Source organism: Thalia democratica, chromosome 7, assembly GCF_965202585.1.
Source record: "Thalia democratica chromosome 7, ktThaDemo2.hap1.1, whole genome shotgun sequence".
Classification (NCBI taxonomy): domain Eukaryota; kingdom Metazoa; phylum Chordata; class Thaliacea; order Salpida; family Salpidae; genus Thalia; species Thalia democratica.
In genome coordinates this window covers 64,406,447-64,427,676 of record NC_139171.1, presented here as the reverse complement: position 1 = coordinate 64,427,676, position 21,230 = coordinate 64,406,447, and the positions used below count along the sequence as shown (strand labels likewise).

Here is a 21,230-nt window from a genome sequence, read left to right as displayed (position 1 = left end):
TTAAAAACAAATAAAGTTTATTAAACTTTTCTGAAATCATAAACATATAAAATTTGTTATAGTTCGTAAAATACTGTGCTTTGTTTAGTTGAATATAAAGTATTGTGCTAGTCTAATGTTAAACTTATCCATTTTGATCTACTTTAAAAAACCAACTGAAAACTAATAGAATTAGTTCATTTGTAAAAATCACTAAAATTATTTAAATTCATTAAAAACTAATAAATTAGATTACTGTTAAAAATCACTTGAATATTATTAGAGCTTAAGTTTTAAACAGCTGTTTAATCATTTAAACTTAAAAATTCATTTAGTTTTACAATGTGAATATTAGTAATGTTTAATTTTATAAATTAGAAAGTAAACCATTTTACCGTTTATGCATTTACATTCAAAAAAATTAAGTTAACTATAAGTATTTAACGTGATTTATCTACTTCAACTTATGTAAGTCTTATATGTGAATTACGAGTGGGTGTCACTTTTACACGAGCGTCAATTTTGCACGGCAACCCTTTTACACGTGCGTCACTTTAGCACGAGGGGACACTTTTGCACGGCGTCGATTTCGCACAAATTGTTTTATTTATTTTTTTTTAATTCACTTTAATTATTTTTTTTTAATTTCACCACTACCCCTAACCTTTACCTTTGGTCGGTAAATTTTCTTTTTTTTAAACAAATTTTCATATTTTTTATGATAATTTTTATAAGGTATATAATTGTTTTTCTGTCACTGTTATCCCTAACCCTTACCCTTGGAAAGTATTTTTTGTTGATTTTATATAAGTTTATTTATTTGTTTTGTCTATTTTTTGTTTAATTTTGTAATTTTTATATTTTATTTTTTATTTGTATTGTCACCGTTACTTTTAACCCTTACCTTCGGTCGGTAATTTGTTTTTTTTTTTGTTAATTAGCCTTTTTATAATTTTTTTCATTGTTATTTTTTTAATAATTTAGTTTTCATTTTACTGTGTATTTTTTTTACTCTCTTGCAAAAATGACTCTTCGTGAAAAAGTGACGCTGTGCAAAAGTGTCCCCTCTTGCAAAAGTGACCCTTCGTTCAAAAGTGATGCCCGTGCAAAAGTGACCCGTTCCCGTGAATTATGTATCAAAACATATCTAAAACATTTTTTTTTGTTTTTCAAGGGCGACAATGAGATACTAGTTAATATGTTCGATTAAATATAAATAAAAATAAATTTATTTTAATACAAATACAACTTAATGTTGTTAAGTAAAATCAATTTTTTTATTGAACTACATTATGCGTTATTTAAAATTAACACTTAACTTTTTTTTTCTCAATCAGTAATAGTAACTGGAAACTTTAGAAGTTAGTCAAACTGAAAAATAAAAACCGACAGTATTTGGATTACAAGTGATTATCAGTCTACATTCTAAAAAAGAAGTATTGCACAAAAATAGAATTGAAGTGTCATTGTTTTAGGATTGAAAAAATCAAATAGGTAAAAAATTATTTTATGGTTAATTTTACTTATTAAACATTTTTCAATGCAGGTAATATGTGTGAAATATGTTCATTATCAATATAAAAAAATAAACTTGATCTGTATTTTCACTTAAACTTAAAAAACTATAATCTGAAGGTTTATATGATATATGCATATAAAAGACTTGTATTTTCAGGTTTTTGTATGTAATATAAAGTATGTGAAGTATTCTAGTAAATTAAGATATTTATAAAGGTTTATAAAGTTTTATATCGAAAAATTTGTTAGCCTTTTTGTGTCGTTAGTTTTATTTTATGATAATTTTAATAATAAATATAAAACATATTTATACAGTGTTCAAAAATATTTAAAGAAACAACTATATCAAACTTTCGTAAACAGTTTAAATTTTATTACAAAATATTTTTTTAGATAATATTTAATGTTCAAAGCGTTTGTAATCTTTAAATAGAATCTCTCAAACTTAAATTAAACGATAAAAATAATTGAGTACACACTTTTAGTGTATGTAAATTTATATAAGTATATATTGCGTGTGTGAAACTCTCAATCATTAAGAGTTTTATGGGCTATAAAAAGTTGAATTATATTTGTTTTTGCTTTTATAAACTTGAATGCAGTTATACATTGTCTACACAAAAACTTTCCAAAAACAATATAAATTATTCAAACAGTATTAAACGCTCATTTTTATACTTTTTCAAGCGCTTCTTAATTAAAAACCTTATCAATACAATTCTTTTTAAAGTATGTTTACAAGTTAGGTAAAAATAGTTTTAACATCTTTTTCTTAGTGTTATACTTTATTATTTTTTTATCTTTACAAGTTAAGAATAACAATGAATGATAGAATTTAAGTGTAGCTTGTAGTATTTGTCCTTAACAAACGCTTTTGTATTTATCATAGCAATTATTATAAGTATATGTGTAATAACATTTTTTAAATAAAAAATATAATTAGTTAAAACTAAGTGGTTTTGAAAATTAAATAAAAAACCTACTTTGAAAAAGTCGCGTAAAAGTTTGTTACAATACAATAGAATTAGATCTTTTTTTTTGTATTTAGTTCCCTAACTTAAATACTTATTTTCAGAGAAATGGTAATAAGTAGTATTTTCACGAAACATATTACAACATTATATACTAAAAATGAATTTTATCTTTGAATGAAACAATAATGATGTACAATACTTGATACTAAAGAAAATTTATAAAGTTCTTATTAATCTTTACTACTTTTAACACGATAATTCTATATTTAAAATACACTTAAAATAAAACAAGTCAATAAAGTTTATTTTCTTTTGAAATAAAAATAATAGTATGTATAAAATAGAGTTCAACGCTTAAAATTCAAAATGTTAAAAAAATATATTTTAATACAAAACACTATTAAATTTAACGTAATAAAATATATTTTAAAAGAAACCCATTTTTAAATAAAATACAAATCTTGGTTTTTTTAAATTCAAAGAACAAATTTTCATCTTAGAGTAAAATTTTTCTATTTTAAACCATATATTCGTTTTTGAAATTCAAAAATTTATAATTCAAAACGTAATAGTTAACTTTAGCAACTCTTAAATTTAAATTAATACATGTAGTTCAACGTTTGTGTGTATGAAGCATTATTAGAATTTCAAACTTTACGTTACTTATTTCAGTTTGAGTATCAATCAATTTTCTGTTTTAAAAGAAAGAATTTCTTATAAAAGAAATAAAAACTTCAATTTTTTGACTAATTTTCTGTTAACTAACGTTCAAAATCTTAAGTTTATAATTCAAAATATGTAAAAAACTATAAAAACAAAAATAATAGTAAAAATAGCACTACTTCAATTAGTTTAAAACTAAGAAAATTTTATTTTTTCTAGTTTTTAGTCTAAAATGAAATATTTTTAAAAATATTATGCTTAAAAACATTAAAAAAAGAAATCTATTAATTTGTATCTAGTTGTAGATATTCAACTTTTTTATACAACAGTTTGAAAAGATATTAGCAAAATTTAATACATACTTTAAGTTAGTTTTTTTATTTTGTGAGCCATACAAATATTTTTGTACAATACTTGAACGTTTATTAACTAGTCTAGAGTTTTAGTTATTAACTTCTTTAAAAAAAATTTGTTAGAAATTTAAATTTTATCATTAATGATTTTTTTCTCAAAGAGTTATATGTTAGTACTACTAATTTGAACAAACTGATTATCTTTTTAATTCTGAAACTAAAAAGTTAATTTTTAGATTAACTTATTTATAATCGAAATTAATTAGCTGGAATCATTAAATGACTCACTATATAACATTTTAAGCAACCTTATGACTGTATAACGTTTGCAAGTTTTTTATATTCTTACAAACTTAATAAAAAGCTATTACTTAAGTTTTAATTGATATAAGCACCTTGTTTTTCATACATATAGTAGAGTAGCAATAGTACCGTTGAATTAAAAAAAATATTTTTAGCATATATTATATTTAATTTTTTTATTTCAACTTTACTTCATAATAGTCAAAATTTTGGTTTAATCATAAGAAATTTAACAGAAATTAAACTACAAATAAATGATTTAAATAAATTTTATTCTGTTTATAAATTTTATTATTGAGTACTTGAAAATATGATACAATTAGCATTTTAAATATAAACCTTATTAATGAAACAAGTTTAATTAAAATCGCTTGAGATAGTACACGCACCATTAGCAGCTTAAATAGTCGTAAAAATATCAATTCCCTTTACTGTCATAAACTTACTTTCTCTTCACTATTTTTTATAAAGTGGTAATAACTGTTGTAAAGCTGCTGAAGTGACACTAATACTATTTTAACTGAAGTAAATAGATCTTGTAACCATGCAGTCCCAATACATTTGGGTAGTAAATAAGCATTACTGTATAGACATTTATTTATTGTATCTTTATTATAATATTGTACACTTAATCACTAAACTGAACTTGACTTATAGGGAATATAAAATTAAATTAGTAAAATTATTTAATTCAAATGATTCAGTTGTTGATATTGATATATATTATTTGCACTTAAAATATACACCGGCTATTATTTTAAAATAATACAAAGTGTTTACATTAAGTACGCAAGAATTAGTAGACTATTTATGTCTTGATATTAAAATAAATTGTTTGAATTTAGTCTGCCTTTTTTATAGTAAAAACTTGACAGCTTCGAATGATTTGATGTTAATGTAACAAAAATCGTTTAAAAGAAACCATATAATAAGCTAAAATTTTGCAAGTTTAAAAAAAACAAAGCATTAAAACTATAAGTAAGAAAATGTACTTTAAAAACTAATTAAAACTTTTAATTTAATTCAACTTAAAAATCACGTTTTATATTGTTAGCAGAGGTTCAAATATTTTGTCAATATACAATTTACTTTACTTACTACAAACTAAATGGTGTCGAAAATTAAAAGATATATAATAAAAATTGTTTTATAGACCTTTCAAAGGTTTCGAAAAAAAAGATTGCGACTTTCAATGCATATACTACAAACTGTTTCTTTTTTATATTTGTTACTGTGTAGTTGAACTATTGTGTTAATTTATTTTAATTAATCTAAAATAAGTTTGTTTTATTCAATCTTTGCTTTGGGGTAAGTAATGTTCTTTAACATTTGATTCATTATGTATGACTTTTTTTTATAAAGTAAATAACTTCTTAAAGCATCTGTTTCTTTAAATATATTTCAAATTTAGCTATATAAAGTTTACTAACAGATTAAATGATAGCAAATAACAAAAAAGAATAGACATCTAAATTCTTTAAGGTATAAACAAAATATTTTTTAAATTATTTTTATAAGTATAAAGTAATAAAACAGTTTTAAATAATTGCTAATAAAAAAAAACAGTATGTAAACTGTGTTTTTGTTTGTAGAAATTAACTAAAAAAAACTATTAAAACATACGTTTGATAGTATTTAGATTGTTATTGAAAATAGTATTTTTAGTATATGTTTATTTACTATCAGCAATAGTTGGATACTTTTATTTTAAATAGCTTACACCTTCATACGTAAGTTTTCCTTTAATTTTTAAAGTCACTTACTTATTTAAATTTTTTTAAATAGTATGAGAATATAATTTAAAACTATAAATTATTTTTATTGAAATATTTAAAACTAAGTAAAGCCATCAAGTTAATATATAACAGTTATTAATAACAAAAAATATATCTTAATATAAAATTTTTACTAAAAAAAGACAAAAACTCAACGACATTCAAAGTTTTTAATATTCAAGAATATATTTTAAAGTTAAAAATTTATCTCAGTCTTTTACAATAGAAAAACATCGTAAGTATGTTTTATTAGAGAAAAAAGAAATTAAGCGGAGAACAATGCAAAATTAGAAGTTTTGCAAAATAGTTTTACATTAAATCTTTCACATTAAAATAACAGCGTAAGCATTTTATGTTTAAGAAAAGAAGATAGTAGGCAGAGAAAAAAAATCTGTTTTCAAAACAAAAAAACAGCTGTTTACTACGGAAACACAGCATAGTCTTACCTCGTCATATATTTTAAATTGATATAACAATAAGTTTAAACTTTTAATAGTTTTTAAAATTTTTAATGAAACTACTTTAAATGTATATTGTAAAAAAAAGATTTCATATTATAAAAGTATATGTAGGCCACAGAAGATATAAGAAACTTGTTTTCTAAAGTGCTTTGATACGTTTTTAAAAATTAAAAAACTTAAGATTTGAACTTATTCAATTATTAAGTGATTAGTTTATTGTCCATGATATGTTGTAAAGTAAAATAGTTTCCTTGAATTACGATTTTGCAGGTTACAACTTTGATTGTAAAAATTAAAAAGTTGCTATTACTGACTTTAGAGATACTAGTAGCTTTATAGATAAATTTCATATATCTTGTATTTGTTGGGTTTAGTTTCTTTTGGCATTATCAAAGCTTACCCTTTAAGTATATTTTACTGATAATTGCAATATTAAAACTAATTTTAGGTATAATATTATTATTACCTTTATGACTTTGAAATAAATTTTATTTGGATGGTTATTTCGATTTTAAATACATTTGTCAGCTTTCTAGGTTTTATTCAAATGAATAGAATAGAAATACTATTTTTTGTTAGTTAATTAAAATTTTCTGAACTGAAACTTTATACTTCGTGATGTGGCTATATTATAAAGTAAACATTTTGCTTTGTATAATTAAACTTATTGCAATAACTATGAGCAAATAATTTGTAGTTAGCTATTAACTAATTTATTATAAACTAATTTTTAGTAAGTAAAAAGTAAATGAAAGAAATTTGTTAAACATTTACCAAAATTTTGATTAGTAAAATCTGACTAAATACTATCAGTAATATTTGTACAGCATTACTATTTTGATCATTAGTAATTTGTAGTAACATAATAAAAAAAAAACTCATAATAAAAACTAATATTTATCACTGTAAACTTTGTAAAACAGTTACTTATGTAAACAAATAAAATTTAAGTAAAAAATACAACAATCTAAAAGTCTCTTTTTAAAAATAAAGTTTTTACTTTAAGTTTACAAATATTATTGATTGCCAATACAGTTGTTTAATTAAGAATAAAAATAAAAAAAAACACAAAAACAATTAAAATGAAAAATTCTCTCTAAATTTTTTTAGATTGTTCTCGAATAAGATTGTTACATAAGCATAGTGCAAAAAAAGTTATTTTCCTAATAATTAAAAAACGTTAAAAATTGCGCAAGGTCAATATTACGCCCATAATAAAATTTTTATAAAATCGCAATTTAAAATTTCACTAGCGTTTTTACTAGAAAATTTCAATGAAACACTAATAAAGGAAATCTTATTATTTAAATAAATAAAAATTATTGATCTATTTTGAGCAGTCGAATAACAGGTTCTTAAAAAATTGTTAATATTTCTTATACAATAAAAAATTTTTAGGCTTAAATCTATTTTTAACATTATGAATAACTTAGTTTTTAGAAAAAACTTTTACATATTACCTACTAACTTTATGCATAGCATTATATATTTACTTAAGTTTCTTCAAATTCTATCTTATATGGTCTCTATATTTGTTACATAAACAAATAAAAAGTTTTAAGGTTTCGTTACAATTTAAATTAAAAGATATAATAAACAAAAACAATAAAAAGTTGTATTTGATCTTGTTTAGTATGTGTAATGAAAGAGTTATTTTTTAAACTTCGTTATTGAAGTCGACATTCTAATCTGTTTTCAAGTGAAAGCATTTAAACTTTGTTTTAGTGTTTAAACTTATTTAAAGTAAATTAATGAAACAAGAAGACTTTTTACTGATTACAAACTTATTTCCTTCAAAAAAATTAAACTTTAGTTTTTTTTTTAATTTTATATTTGTAAAACATAGAACACTTTTAATACTTATCGTATAATTATATTGATATAAAGGGCAAAATACTTTGTTGGCTCACAAAGAACAAATTAGTTAATTTATTCCTCCATTAACGACTTACCGAACTCTAAACACGAAGTATTGTAGGAACTTTTTGCTATGATTTTTACGATTTACTTTTTTAAATCGATATACTAAAAAAACAACTTTTATATAAGATGGACAAATGTTTATACGTTAAAACTATTTAATTTATTTTTATTATAAGCTAAAAACAACTTATTAAGTAAATTTATACTTTAATTCTAATTCATTATTCATGATTTTACCTCTTTAAAAGTTTACAGGATGTAAAAAATTATTCTACTGCTTATAAAAATTAATTTAAAAACATTTTTTTTAAACATAAAACTGGCTTTTGAAATGAAAAAATTTAAAGCTAATGTTAAGCTTTCAAAAAATTGAACAAACTGTTACACCTTAATTCTGCTTATATTACTAACAATTTAAACGTTTAAGTTACCTTTTTTACGTTTTTAGTAATTTTTGTTATTAGAAATTGCCACATGAAGCAGTATATACTGCATAGTTCTTACTCAAGTGTGAAAATTTTAATACAAGCATGTAATAGTTTTAATAAATTTGAGTTTATTATACATATTTAAAAAAACAGTTCTTGAAAAGTATATAAAGTTTTTGAGGTTTTTAATATAAAAATTATTAACATAATTTTTTTTTTTTGTTATAAGTTCAAAAATAAATTATTAAAGTTTAATTAAAGAGTGATTCATTTCTTTTTACAGAGTTGTATTAAGTCCTATATATAAAACAACCTTAAACTTTGGTTGAACGGCTCATACATTAGTTTAATAGATGTCTAAAAAATACTATTAATTAAAATACCTGAATTAAACTGATTTACTAAGATTAATAAAAAGTCTTGCTTTAATATTTTATTCTGCAAAAAAGAAATTTTAATTAACACCAACAATTGTTTTTTTGTTACTTTTCAACATTTTGTTTATAGAAGTTTTCTATCTGTAAATATCAGTATTGTGTCAGAAGTGTAGAGAGTTAAGTCATGAATAAAATCAGTTAAATAGAAATAAATTACTTTTTTGTGATTAAAATTTACATAGAAAAACAAAGTACTTTGACATACTAAAAAAAAATTAACCTAAATAATTTTGATACTTCATTTAATATATTAAATACTGGATAGTTCTTATATAAACTATTTTAAGACACCAAGTCTTTAGCTCATTAAGTTTATTATAAAGTGTGCGTTCTAAAAAGCCGTTATTTTTATACGTTTGATTATTGCTACTAAGTTAAGGTTTTATTATAAGCTTACATTTTTAAAATTTGAATTTTAAAGATTTAATTTTAAACTTAACAAATAAAGTTCACCTAGGGTTAATCAAAGTTAGTTAATCTTTGACTTTATTTAAGAAACAAAAACAAATACGTTAATATTATAAAATCCTATGATAAGATATGATGTTACACTACTGTTGTATTTTGAAACTATACAGTATGAATAATAACCTAGAGCAGGGGTTGTAAATCTTATGTGACTCCTGGGCTAATTTAACTAAAAAAAATTTGCTTGCGGGCCGCACAAGTGAGAAAAAAAATTTGAGGGCCGCATTTATCTAATTAAAATTTTAGTAATCAGTAGAAAAATATTATTTAAGATCAAAAACATAACAAATTGAGCGATATTCTAGCGTTAATAAAGAGTATTTATTGGATTAAGAGCCTAGATGTAAGATTCTATCACAATAATAGTAATTTTTATTGTTTTAAATGTATATTTTTCGCTGAAAAGAAGTTGACGAGCAGTAAATTTTTATTTTGAGGGCCGCATTTGTCCTTTGCCTTAGTTTGCCGACCCCTGAACTAGAGTAAATATGTAAAATTTAAGTTCAGTTGAACAAAAAAGAACTTAAATTTTTTTTACAACTAAAAATAAGATGTATTTATTTTAAAATGATAAAAATGTTAAAAACTGTATTAATAATTATAAGTAAAGTTTTTAAAATTATGTTTATTTAAGTTTAGTTTATAAATTTTAGAAAATAGTGCAATTTATTTAAGACTTAAAAACCTATCTCAGGTGTTTTATTTGTTCAACCTCTATTATATCAACTTTAAATTTTTAACTAATTTAAACATACTTAAAAAATTTGTTACACTAAACTTTTATAAGGAGTTAATGTTAAATTTAAGCTTATGAAAGAGATAAGTTTGACTAATAGCAAAGTAAAAAATGCTCCTACATAACTAATAGGAGTAATTTTTGCTTATAAAACTTCATATTGTTCTCTTTTGTGTTTTGCATATAAAGCATAGATTTATAATCATAAAATTATAATTTTTAAGTCTTATTCGTACTTTGTTAAAGTTAGTTTATTTTTAACAATTACAATTGCATTTTATAAACCATAACTTAAATTATAGAATACTATATACAGATTATATTTATACATTTTAAGTTGTTAAGTAATACTTAAAATATGCACTATTATTTTTAAGTGATTTTTAATATAAAAGTTGCTACGTATTAAAAAAAGTTTATTTTTCTAATATTTTAATAATTTTAATATGTTTTTTCTCCATTTACTAATAGTTAAAACTATTTTTGTGGGTATTTTTAAAACTTTTTTTAAAGTATTATAAACATCTTTAGTTTTCTTTATTTTTACATAACAATCTGAACATTGTTTTAGTTCAAGTACTTCGCTAAAAAATATTTATATTAAAATTTTGTTTTCAACCCCTTATTTAAAAATAAGCCTAACCTATTTTTATTCTAAAATTTAAAGTTTGTTTTTAGTATTAGAAATAAAATGAGAAGCTAAAGACTAGCTCAAAAAAAAATATTGTCGGCAACTGTTCCCTATGCATTTATTAAAAACAAATGAACAAATATAAATAACTTTTCTTCAAGCGTCTACTGTATTATATCTTTAAAAACCACCACGAGCAGCATCTATAAATGATTTTTGTAACGAATATGCTTCATCATATGTTAAAAAAAATTTCACACAAGATTCGTTTGTTATTTTTAGTATTTGAAATTTCTTTTTTTTTACATTATGAAATAGCTTTAAATGTATATGAGCACCTTAATAGTACTATATTTAAAAAACCTATTACAAAAAAAATTAGTAAAAGTAAAGGCTCAGAATTATAACTAATAAAGTAAGTAAAATATTTAAACCGGAAAGTAGTTTTCTTTAAAGTATTAAGCAAAGAAAATTAAAACTTTATTAAAAAGGTTTAAAGATATTTATAATCTCCAAGTGTTAGTTTTAAAATTGTAATAATATTAAAAGTAATATAAGTAATAACAATGTTAATTAATAAAAACATTGAGCTTTAAAATTAATTGTAAAGGTTAAATAAAATACAGTCGCATATTTTAAGTTTTTCTTTAAAATATTAAGAAGTTATTATTTTGTTAATTTTCTTTAAAAACAATCTGGGATAATTGTATAATTCATTACTTATCAATCATTAGTGATTTATATTTATTCATTTATTGAAATGTAAGTAAAAATGGATAATTGTTTAAAATTTATTCACTGATCTAAACATCTTAATATTCGTTATAAGTATAATTTGTAATTGTGATAAAATTTAAAGTTCTTCTGTATAATTTTTTTAATTTAATTCAAACCGTCAGGTTTAATAACAGCACCGATTTCTACTATAAAAGAGCGATAAGACATTAAAAAATCTCTCAGTCATTCTACAGCATAAAAAGAATGTTAGTATTTTTTCAAGAGAAAAGAAGAAAGTAAGCAGATAAAAAGCAAACATGCTAATAAAAATGGTAAGGAATGAAGCATAAAAAATGTTACGAAATTATAAAAGTATTTAAATAAGAGTAAAATAAACTACTGAATGTTTTAAAAAGGTATATTAAATGAACTTTTTTTTTTGAAGTCAGGCATTAAACTGAAAGTAGTTTGTTTTGAATTATAGTAATACAAATAAGTTTTATTTTTAAGCAGTCGCACTAATAGAGTTCAGAGATTTTGAGAACTTTATCTATCCTTTAATACAATTATAAACAAAATTATTACTTTCCGACCAATTTACTGTTAACTCACTTAGTTGTTTTAATATTTTTTATTTAATAGTTTAATTCTTAGTTCCTAGTTTAAAATAAACATGTTTCTTAACTTAATATTTTATCTTTTGTACTATGAACAAATCATTATTCTTTAATATCCAAATAAAATAAATTTCAATTTAAGAAAATAAAAATTTAAAGTTATATCTCTAAGCAATAAAATTCAAACTTTGTTTTAATAAATTAAATTACTTTATTATGTACTGATAAAATACACAGTTTCTCTGCTGTTCCATTTAGTTGAACATCAAACATTATAAAACCAGTCAACCGAATAGAAAGTTAACATTTTTTACAAATAGCTATACAAACTAGCCACAGTATAATTGCAGTGACCTATAGTCAAGCTTTTCCAGATGTAGTCCTAGAATTGTACTTAGTTATTATTATTTATTTGTTAAATGCAAAGTTAATTTTAAAATAATGTTTAGTTCTTACGGTTTTGTATGTTTGATTTCAATTTAATTGTACGTTTTTATAGTATATTCTTGTTAGATTTAACTCTAGTGTAAAAGTTTTGACCACATTTGAAGTATTTTATATAGTACAATGTACATTGTATTTTATAATTTATACTGTTTGAAATTGTTCTTTAATACAATCTGTTCATTTATCTGTCATTCCTAGTTTTTATTGGATTAATTTAGTATTATAAAAGTTAGTTTAGTTAAGATTAAACTTAGTCATGGTTTTTAGTGCAAATGTAACATATATAAGTACCTTACAAGTTTATTATTCAAACATACCAACATCTGTAGGTTATAATGGGCCTCATCAAGCTAATTAATCACCAATCTGTTAGGTAACAGTAAAAGTATATCATTTAAAAATTCTTCATTGATGATACTTTTAGTTTTTAAAGTAATTTTTATCTCACATCTCTATGTTTCTGTCATTTTAACTTTAAAAAGTGTATTTTATTTACATAAATTTTAAAAGTTTTACAATAAAACTTATATTTAATTTTTAAGAATCAATACTCAGAATTAACATATGCCTCTTTTAAAAGCCATTTAGGTCTAACCAGAAAGAAAACTGGGGTAGGAAAAACCACCAGGCAATAAGGGGTCATATTGTTAAAAATGCCATAGGGGGATTTAAATTTCCACAAAGTCACAATAGAACTTATTAATTTAAGTTGTAAAATTCAAAATTTAACAGACAAACTTAGAATCCAAAAAGTCACAAAATAATTGACAAATTTTAAGTCCACAAATTCACAACTTAACTGAAAATATTTAGTCCACATATTCACTATAAAACTAATAAAAGTTTAAATAAATGATAAAAGTATAGATAATTTATGAATACAAATAAGTTACAAATAGTGGTGATCAAATTTAAGTCACAGTGAGTAAAATTAAAATAATGTAAATCACTAAATCTAAATAGCATTATAGAAAAAGACAATATTTATTAATAACTGAGACAGCAAAGACCAGTATCATGCTAAAAATTTGTATCATCGGGGTTTGCATAGACATGACAGCTAAGTGATATTTAAAAAGAAAAGTTGTTTCAATTTTAATTTTAATGTTTTTTTTTGCCTAGTTATTGGAAACTTTTGCTATTTGAATATTAAAACAAAGCTTTCGTGAATTTTTACTCAAAACATTTTTTGATTGTGAGACATTTAAAACCGTTTTTTGAAAACTATTTTTATTATTACTGTCTATTTAAACTGTCCTATTTTAAATAAAATTAATGCTTTGTTTTTTTTTTCTGCTGTTACTTAAAAGAATTGGAGAAAATCGCACTAATTGACAAGAAAAATTACTTAAATTCACAATTTTTCTTGCTAAAAGACATGTAAGTTGAGATTCTCTTCAAACAAAAAGATAGAGGAAAGGTCAGGTTAGATTATTTTTGAAAATGGCATGAAGAGGAAGTGTAATGGAATATTACTTTTACTACTGTTAAATTTAGTTGATAATGTTATAAAATCAGTCAACCAAAAAACCAAGTTGATCTGTAAAAAGTTTACAACTTGAAAAGTTTACAACTTAAATTATATTCCTATTACATTTAATTTTTTGTGTTATAGTTTTGATCACATGTTTTTAGAAATTTTTTTAGAGTAAACTTGTAGAAACTAAGCAAGTTTCAGACTTTTTTATGTATTTTTTTGTAACAAGCCGGGCAAAAAATTGATATTTTATAAATATTTATTTGTTTTGTGTGTTAAAAGGATAGAGTTACTATTTTAATAGTTTTCATTATGTTAATATGTAAAAAGTAAACAGTTATATTTATGAAAACTTCTATACATTTATTATAGATATAAATAAAAATAAAAATTTATCAATATAGTGTAGAATTGAATATAGCTTAGTATTTTTATCAAGCTAATAAATATGTTATGTATTTTAAATTAATTTAATTACCCTTCTTTTCTTACTTAAAGCTTGTTAAGTATTTGAAATTTGACAGTAAACTTGATTATTAACAAACTTTAAAAATATATATAACTGGTTTCTAATACTTATGAAACATAACATTTGATGTACAAGTTTTTGTTTCGAATTCTCTAATTAATAATACTATGCTGATTTAAGTTATAGTAGTAAAAAATTAAAATAAAATATTTATATCTTTTATAGAAATCTTAAAAAAACTATATTATTAAAATTGAATAAAACTTTTAAATTTATACCTATGTTTGTACATACTCTAAAAATATAATATTATATTGAGTTTTTTTATAATAAAAAACCCTTTTTTATTGAATTATCACTAATTCTTGTTGATTAATTTTCTAGTTAAATTAAGTTTCCTATTTTAATAACCTTTTAGTAAACATAATTGTAAAACAAAAAGTTATAAAAAAGACCTTTATAAATGTATCTTATACTTTTTTTCAATGTTTTGAACATTTATGACGGATTGAACAAACTACTTAAAATTTTTTTAGATTGTTAAGAGTTAAAATGAAAAGAAGTGCATTCCAACAACATGAAGTCATTTCAACTGAAAACAACCAGAATGAAATTGATTTAAAGAAAATAAAACTTGAAGAAGTTTCACTACCACCAAGTAGCTGTGTTGAATTTCAGACATTTTGTAAAAATTCTGCGAAGAAAAAATTACAAAGTTTCAAAAAATCTGGTAAGTAATGGTTTAAAATATTTAAAAGTGTGCGGATAACTTTTTATACGAAGTTCAACTATTTATTAATAAAAAAAGTAAATAATTGATTAATCAATGTATCGACTCTACCATTTTATTACTATTTAAATTTTAATAAAAATTAAAATAGTTACAGGTATATATTTTTTGTCATTTAATAGCAGTATTTGTTTTATATCCTAAAACTCTTAATAATAAAAAATACAAAAGTAATTTTTATAAGTACATTGTTGTTTAAAAAAATATTTTAAGTTTCTAAAATACCAATAAAGTAATTACGTTTATAACTTAAATTTAATTAATTTTAGGTAAAACAAAGAATAACCTAATAAAAATGGTTTCGATAGTCAAGTCAAGTGTATTGTTTTTAGATGAAAACAGTAAAGTATGCCAAGTAATGAACAAGAAAGTAAAAATTCATAATGCTGCAACTTATTATCAATTATCTAGACTTTTCTACTTACCAAGTCTTTATAAAAGTATGTTTAGCTATATAGAACGTTGTTTTGTACTGGTAGTTGAAACTAAAAGCTTTGTAGACTTAGATTTTAGTTCAATCTCAAGAATACTTACCAGTTCTAGTTTACAAATAGATTCAGAAGTTGAAGTTTACAACTCAGTGAACAAATGGTTAGGTTACAACATAGAAGAACGTAGCAAATTTGCAAAACGATTGTTATTAAAAGTTCGTCTTAATCTTTTATCAGATCACTATTTAAAATATCTCTTAAATGAGTCTACATGTATTTCTACGAATGATGATTGTGTTGAAGTGTTTAACAAGAAAAACAGATTTTTACAGTTAGATTCTACTACTTGTAATAAAAGTAGATACTGTAGTCAATCAATATGCAATCTAATTATTTGTGGAGGACTTAGTTTGTCAGGATATGGAACTATTTGTGAAGTTAAACGGTTTGATGAAAATATCAACAAAAGACTTTCAAATCTTCCATCTATGTTAGTAAAAAGACATAGTTCTAAAGCAATTTATCTTGAAGGATATATTTATGTTTTCGGTGGTTTTGATAGAAATTTTGATCGTATAAAGTCTGTCGAAAAATATTCACTTAAGAAGAAAAATTGGATTGTAGTAACTAATATACCCGATGAACGTAAACACTTTTGTGCTTGTGCATTTATGGATAAAATCTGTATACTTGGAGGTAGTAATCCCGAACCTCAAGAAACATTAAACTCTTGTCTTGAGTTTGACACAAAACAATTAAAATGGAAAAAAGTTGCAGAAATGAACGAAATAAGAGAAAGCGCAGCATGTGCATTATTTGAAGAAAAGATTGTTGTTTCAGGTGGATATAACAACTACCATATTTCAAACACAGTAGAATCGTATGATGTTTTTGCTGATACTTGGACACAAATGCCAAGTATGGTTGTAAGGAGAAGTTTTCATAGTTTAGTTTGTATTAAAAGCAAACTATTTGCTATTGGTGGTGCAAATTTTAACACGAATTGTGAAGTATTTGATAAATCTAGCAATATGTTTGTGGCATTTGAGACACCTAAATTTCATTCACATGATGTTACAGCTGTTTCGATTGCGAGTAAAATATTTGTTTTTCAAGACTTTGAAGACTGTGTGCTATGTTATGATGTCGATAAAGATGTGTGGTCGGAAAATTGGTGTAAAGCTCTTCAAAGCATTTCTGATTACCCAGCTGTCAGAGTGCCTTTATATTAAAAACTAGCATACACAATATACTAGTAAATTGATAGTGATGCTTGAGTAATTATTGAACGCTGTGTAAATTGAAAATGATTCTTAAAAATTATTTAAGTTAAAAAATTCTAGTTATTTATAGTTTAAATGTAAAGTTTTTTTAACTGAAATTTAAAGTTGGGATGTGTATTATTTATTGCACACTATGCTTACTTGTTTTATTTTTATGATTCGTTCTTGAATCAACATCAAATTACATGAGTTGAGTATAACTCAGTAACTGGAATATATTTTCGTAAGGTTTTTAAACGAACTTTTTAGCATTTTTTTTGTCGTTCAATAAACTATATATGCTTAAAAGACGATTTAATATAATCTCAAGTTCTTCAGATTTGTTTATACACGTTTCTTGACAATTATATAACTTTTCTTTAAATGTACATGTACTTTTGATATTCGTGCACAAATATTTTCTACTTAATGATGCGTTTTAGTGTTTCATGGAAATAATTTTTTTCACAATAGTACGTATTGTATTGTGTGAATATTTATAAATAAATTCATGACATTTTTTAAGACGTGTTATAAAGAAAATAACTTATGAATACTAATTATTTCATGCTGATTTATTGACAGTATTTTTATATTGTAACAGCATAGTTATTTATATAACTTTAAATCACTTATTTCCTTAAACCTATGCGTACTCTTTTGACGCAATTTTTAAGTACTTTTTTGTAGTTTTTACAAATTAGTCATTTTATTTATAAAATTGTAATTTTTTTTTTGAACAAACAGATTAATGTTAATTGCTTTAAATTTCAAAGTTATTAGTGGTAGTTGAAGCAATTTTTGTAAATTTATTTGATTCCCTTTTGACGGCTTGATTGTTTAGAAAATAAATTTTTTAAGTATGCAGCAGGCAAAAACATATATTACTACTATTAGTTAATTTTCATACATGTAACTTGTTTTTGATAAGTACTAAAAACTTTTAACCAGCATTTTTTTTCTAAATTTAAGAAATGTTTTACTTTATAATGTTGTTTATATATTTTTTATGATTCTAGAAAAACATTTTAAACATTTATTATTTTAATTAAAATTCGTTTCTCCAAAATTGGAATCCTTAGGTCTGCAAAGTAAAATATGATGAATATGGATAACTTAATAAACAGTGTAAACTAATTAATTTAATCAGTTTATAAAATTTTTTAAAATCAATATGCAATTATTCAATGCTATAGGTTATTTGTAAACTTTTAACAATTCTTCTACTCTTTAAAATCATTGTTGATTTAAACAAAAATAAAATCATAAATAATCAAAGTACTTTATATTTACAAATAATAATATTTTCATTATAGTTTTCGATGCTTACAGCAAAAATAGCTTATACGAACTCAAATCGAAAATGGCATTTAACAAATAAAAGTACGGTAAAGGTTATTAAGAAAAAACAATTAATAAAAATACGTTAAGTTCTAAGATACAGTTTTCTAAAATGCGGGCAGGTGTAAAAAGGTTCTCATCTTTTAATTTAATTGCCTTTTTTTTTTGTTAGCCAGTGCTATTTCAAATTTCTGGGTTGCAAATTTTACAGATTTTACTTACGTTCTTTAGTTTCTAAATCTTATGCATAATGCTCCATTTAAATTTGTACGTACGTTTTTGTTTTTTAATTTCCAAGTGTACTTAAAAAGTTATGTTCCTTTGTTTTTTACGTCACTTAAAAGCGTACCATCTCTTTTTAAATAAACCTTCCGTATACTCTATTTACTATTTAATTTCGTTTTGTGTAGTAATTGTTGTCTTGTTTACTACATTCTCTTGCATGGACTTACTAATTAACGGGCAGGAGATTTTTCTGAGGCAGTTGCACATACTTTTGTCTTGATCTTTCTTACAATTTGTTCTGTTTAGTACCTTCTTGGTGTGTCGCCTCATAATGACTTAAAATTTTCAACACAACAGTAGGATGATTTGCAGTTGTTTATGTTAGAAATCTTTTCCATGGTTTTTAAAATATTTATCAATTAGCTCTAAGAATTTTTCCAAATATTAGTAAAAACTGGTTGGCAAGAGGAGGTTTAGAACATGATTTTTCTTGTTTTTTTTAGATTTATAGGTTTGGTCTTCTTTTTGTATCCCAGTTCGTGTTTGAAGTAAAATTGGCGTAAAACAACTTAGTACTTATTTTTTTTATTGTTGAAGTTTTTTTGGTCTGTGGGCAGTATATTTAATCTTTTTTTTATCGTTTTTTGTTGTTTTTTTCTCATTTATATCAAAGTTATCGGTCTTTTTTGTTCATTTAGAATATGTACCTACTTAAACGTTATAGAAAACAACCTTAATTATAAAAAGAATAAAAAAGATATTACTTAGGAAAGTTCAACACTACACTTACTTTATAAAACAAAAAAGAATTTATTATTGAAAAACGCTCTAAAAAATCGAATGTAATATATCATTCATTACGTAATGTCAAAAAAAGATAATGATCATTTAAAAAATTTGTATTAAAAGTACCAAATACATCTTAAATAGTTATCTTTGACGCGGACTAAAACGAAAATAGTCTAACCCTTTAAGGACCTATAGATAAAAACAAAACATAATTAGCTTGTACAACATTAATTAGAATCGAAAGATTAAAAATTTAATTAATAACTACTTTAAATTTAAGTTAAACGTAGTTAAAAATACATTTGTCATTGTAAATTTATGTTTAAGAAAAGGCAATTAGTTTTTTTAAATTGACTATCGAAATACTTACATACATTATTGAAAACATATTGAACTTTTTGATTTACTTGTTTATTATGAGTTTAAATAACAATTTTTTTAGCATTAAAAATCTTTTTTTGTCACTCAGATGAATACGTAAATGTAAAAAAGGAGAACGGAACTATTTCATAAATACTATAAATATTAATGATAAATAAATAATTATTTAATGATTTTCTATTTTTATTAGTTTGTTATTTTGTATTATTGACTTATCTATTTTGAAATTGTACTAGTAATAAGTAGGCCAAATATGTAAAACTAAAAACAAGTTTATAGGCAAAATACCAGTGGAGTAGAGTAAAAGTAGATAAATAAACGAATTTCACTAATACATTTATATTTAAATTTAATTAATTTTCTTAATCAAATTTAACTAAAATAACAATTTAAACCGTTAGTATTGCATTAGTAAAATCATATTTCTAACTTCGTCTAACAACATATATACGTTAAGAAAAAGCTGTTAAAAAAACCCATGAAAGATTTCAAATGGAACTTAATTTTGTTGCTTAAATAATTAAGATGACCATAACTTAAGACTTGTTGCCATCTAATTTGAAAACTTGTGTCCGAAATTTGTAAAAAACGTTCTAGCAAAATTATCAATGGTTATGAAAAATACATATTAAGCTTAATATTGTTAAAAGTTGGTTTAAGATATATATATTTTGTTAAAAACAATTATTAAAGTGCAAAGTATGACGACAAGTTTTGATTTATTTTTAAAAAACTTCTATACTTTTGTATAGATACAAATATTTTAAATACTTATAACACAACAAAAGTTTTTTTTTTTTTGAATACTATTTAGTCTGTAACTTAAATCGAATACTTCAAACTTTATTGATATTTAAATGTTAATAAATAAAATCGATTAATTTTAAATAATTTCAAATATTATCATTTATACTTAATTTTATAAATAGAACTATAAGTATTTTGATAGTATTTAAATAAAATATTAAACAAACTGTTTAAAAGAATTAATAAAATTTAAACTTTTATTGTACTCCATGGTACAGATCATATTATCATGAAAAGTTACCCATTCTGAAATAGTAAACAGAAAATACTATAATGTAAAATCTTATGGTACTCGATTGCTAGCAAATTATTCATGGTTATTCATTATTTCTAAAGTTTAACATTTCTTCTGTTCTTGTACATATTCTTGTACTAGTTTGGTCCGAGTTTATATTAAATTGTTGCACTAATGTTGTCTGAATTTAAACAGTGGAACTTTGACTTGTCTGAGTTTGATTTGTTGCATCAAAGTTGTCCTATTTTGAACAATGGGAATTTCACTTGTCCGTGTTTAAATTGTTGCCTATAAGTTCTCCAAATTAGAAATTTTAGATTTTAAATTGTCAAAAATTAAATTTTCGCACTTAAGTAGTCCGAATTTGAATTGTCCGAGTTTAAATAATGGAGTTATCCGAATTCGATTTATGGGAGTTTGAATTGTCTGAGTTTAATTTGTCCAAATTTGAACTGTGGAAATTTGACTTTATCAAGTTTAAATTGTTGCATTTAAGTTGTCTTAATTTCAACTGTTCAAGTTTGACTTGTCCGTGTTTAAATTGTCACATTTAAGTTGTCTAAAATTTAATTTTCAGATTTTGAATTTTTGAG

General features: G+C 22.6%; 1 protein-coding gene across 1 annotated transcript; it reads left to right on the top strand.

Moving 5' to 3' along the window:
- The first annotated feature begins 14,928 nt into the window (after positions 1-14,928).
- LOC145841704 (kelch-like protein 7) lies at positions 14,929-16,829 on the top strand. Its single transcript, XM_082949055.1, has 2 exons — positions 14,929-15,034; positions 15,721-16,829. Exons 1-2 carry the CDS (start codon positions 14,929-14,931, stop codon positions 16,827-16,829), a joined length of 1,215 nt encoding a protein of 404 aa, XP_082805181.1.
- The last annotated feature ends 4,401 nt before the right edge of the window (positions 16,830-21,230 follow it).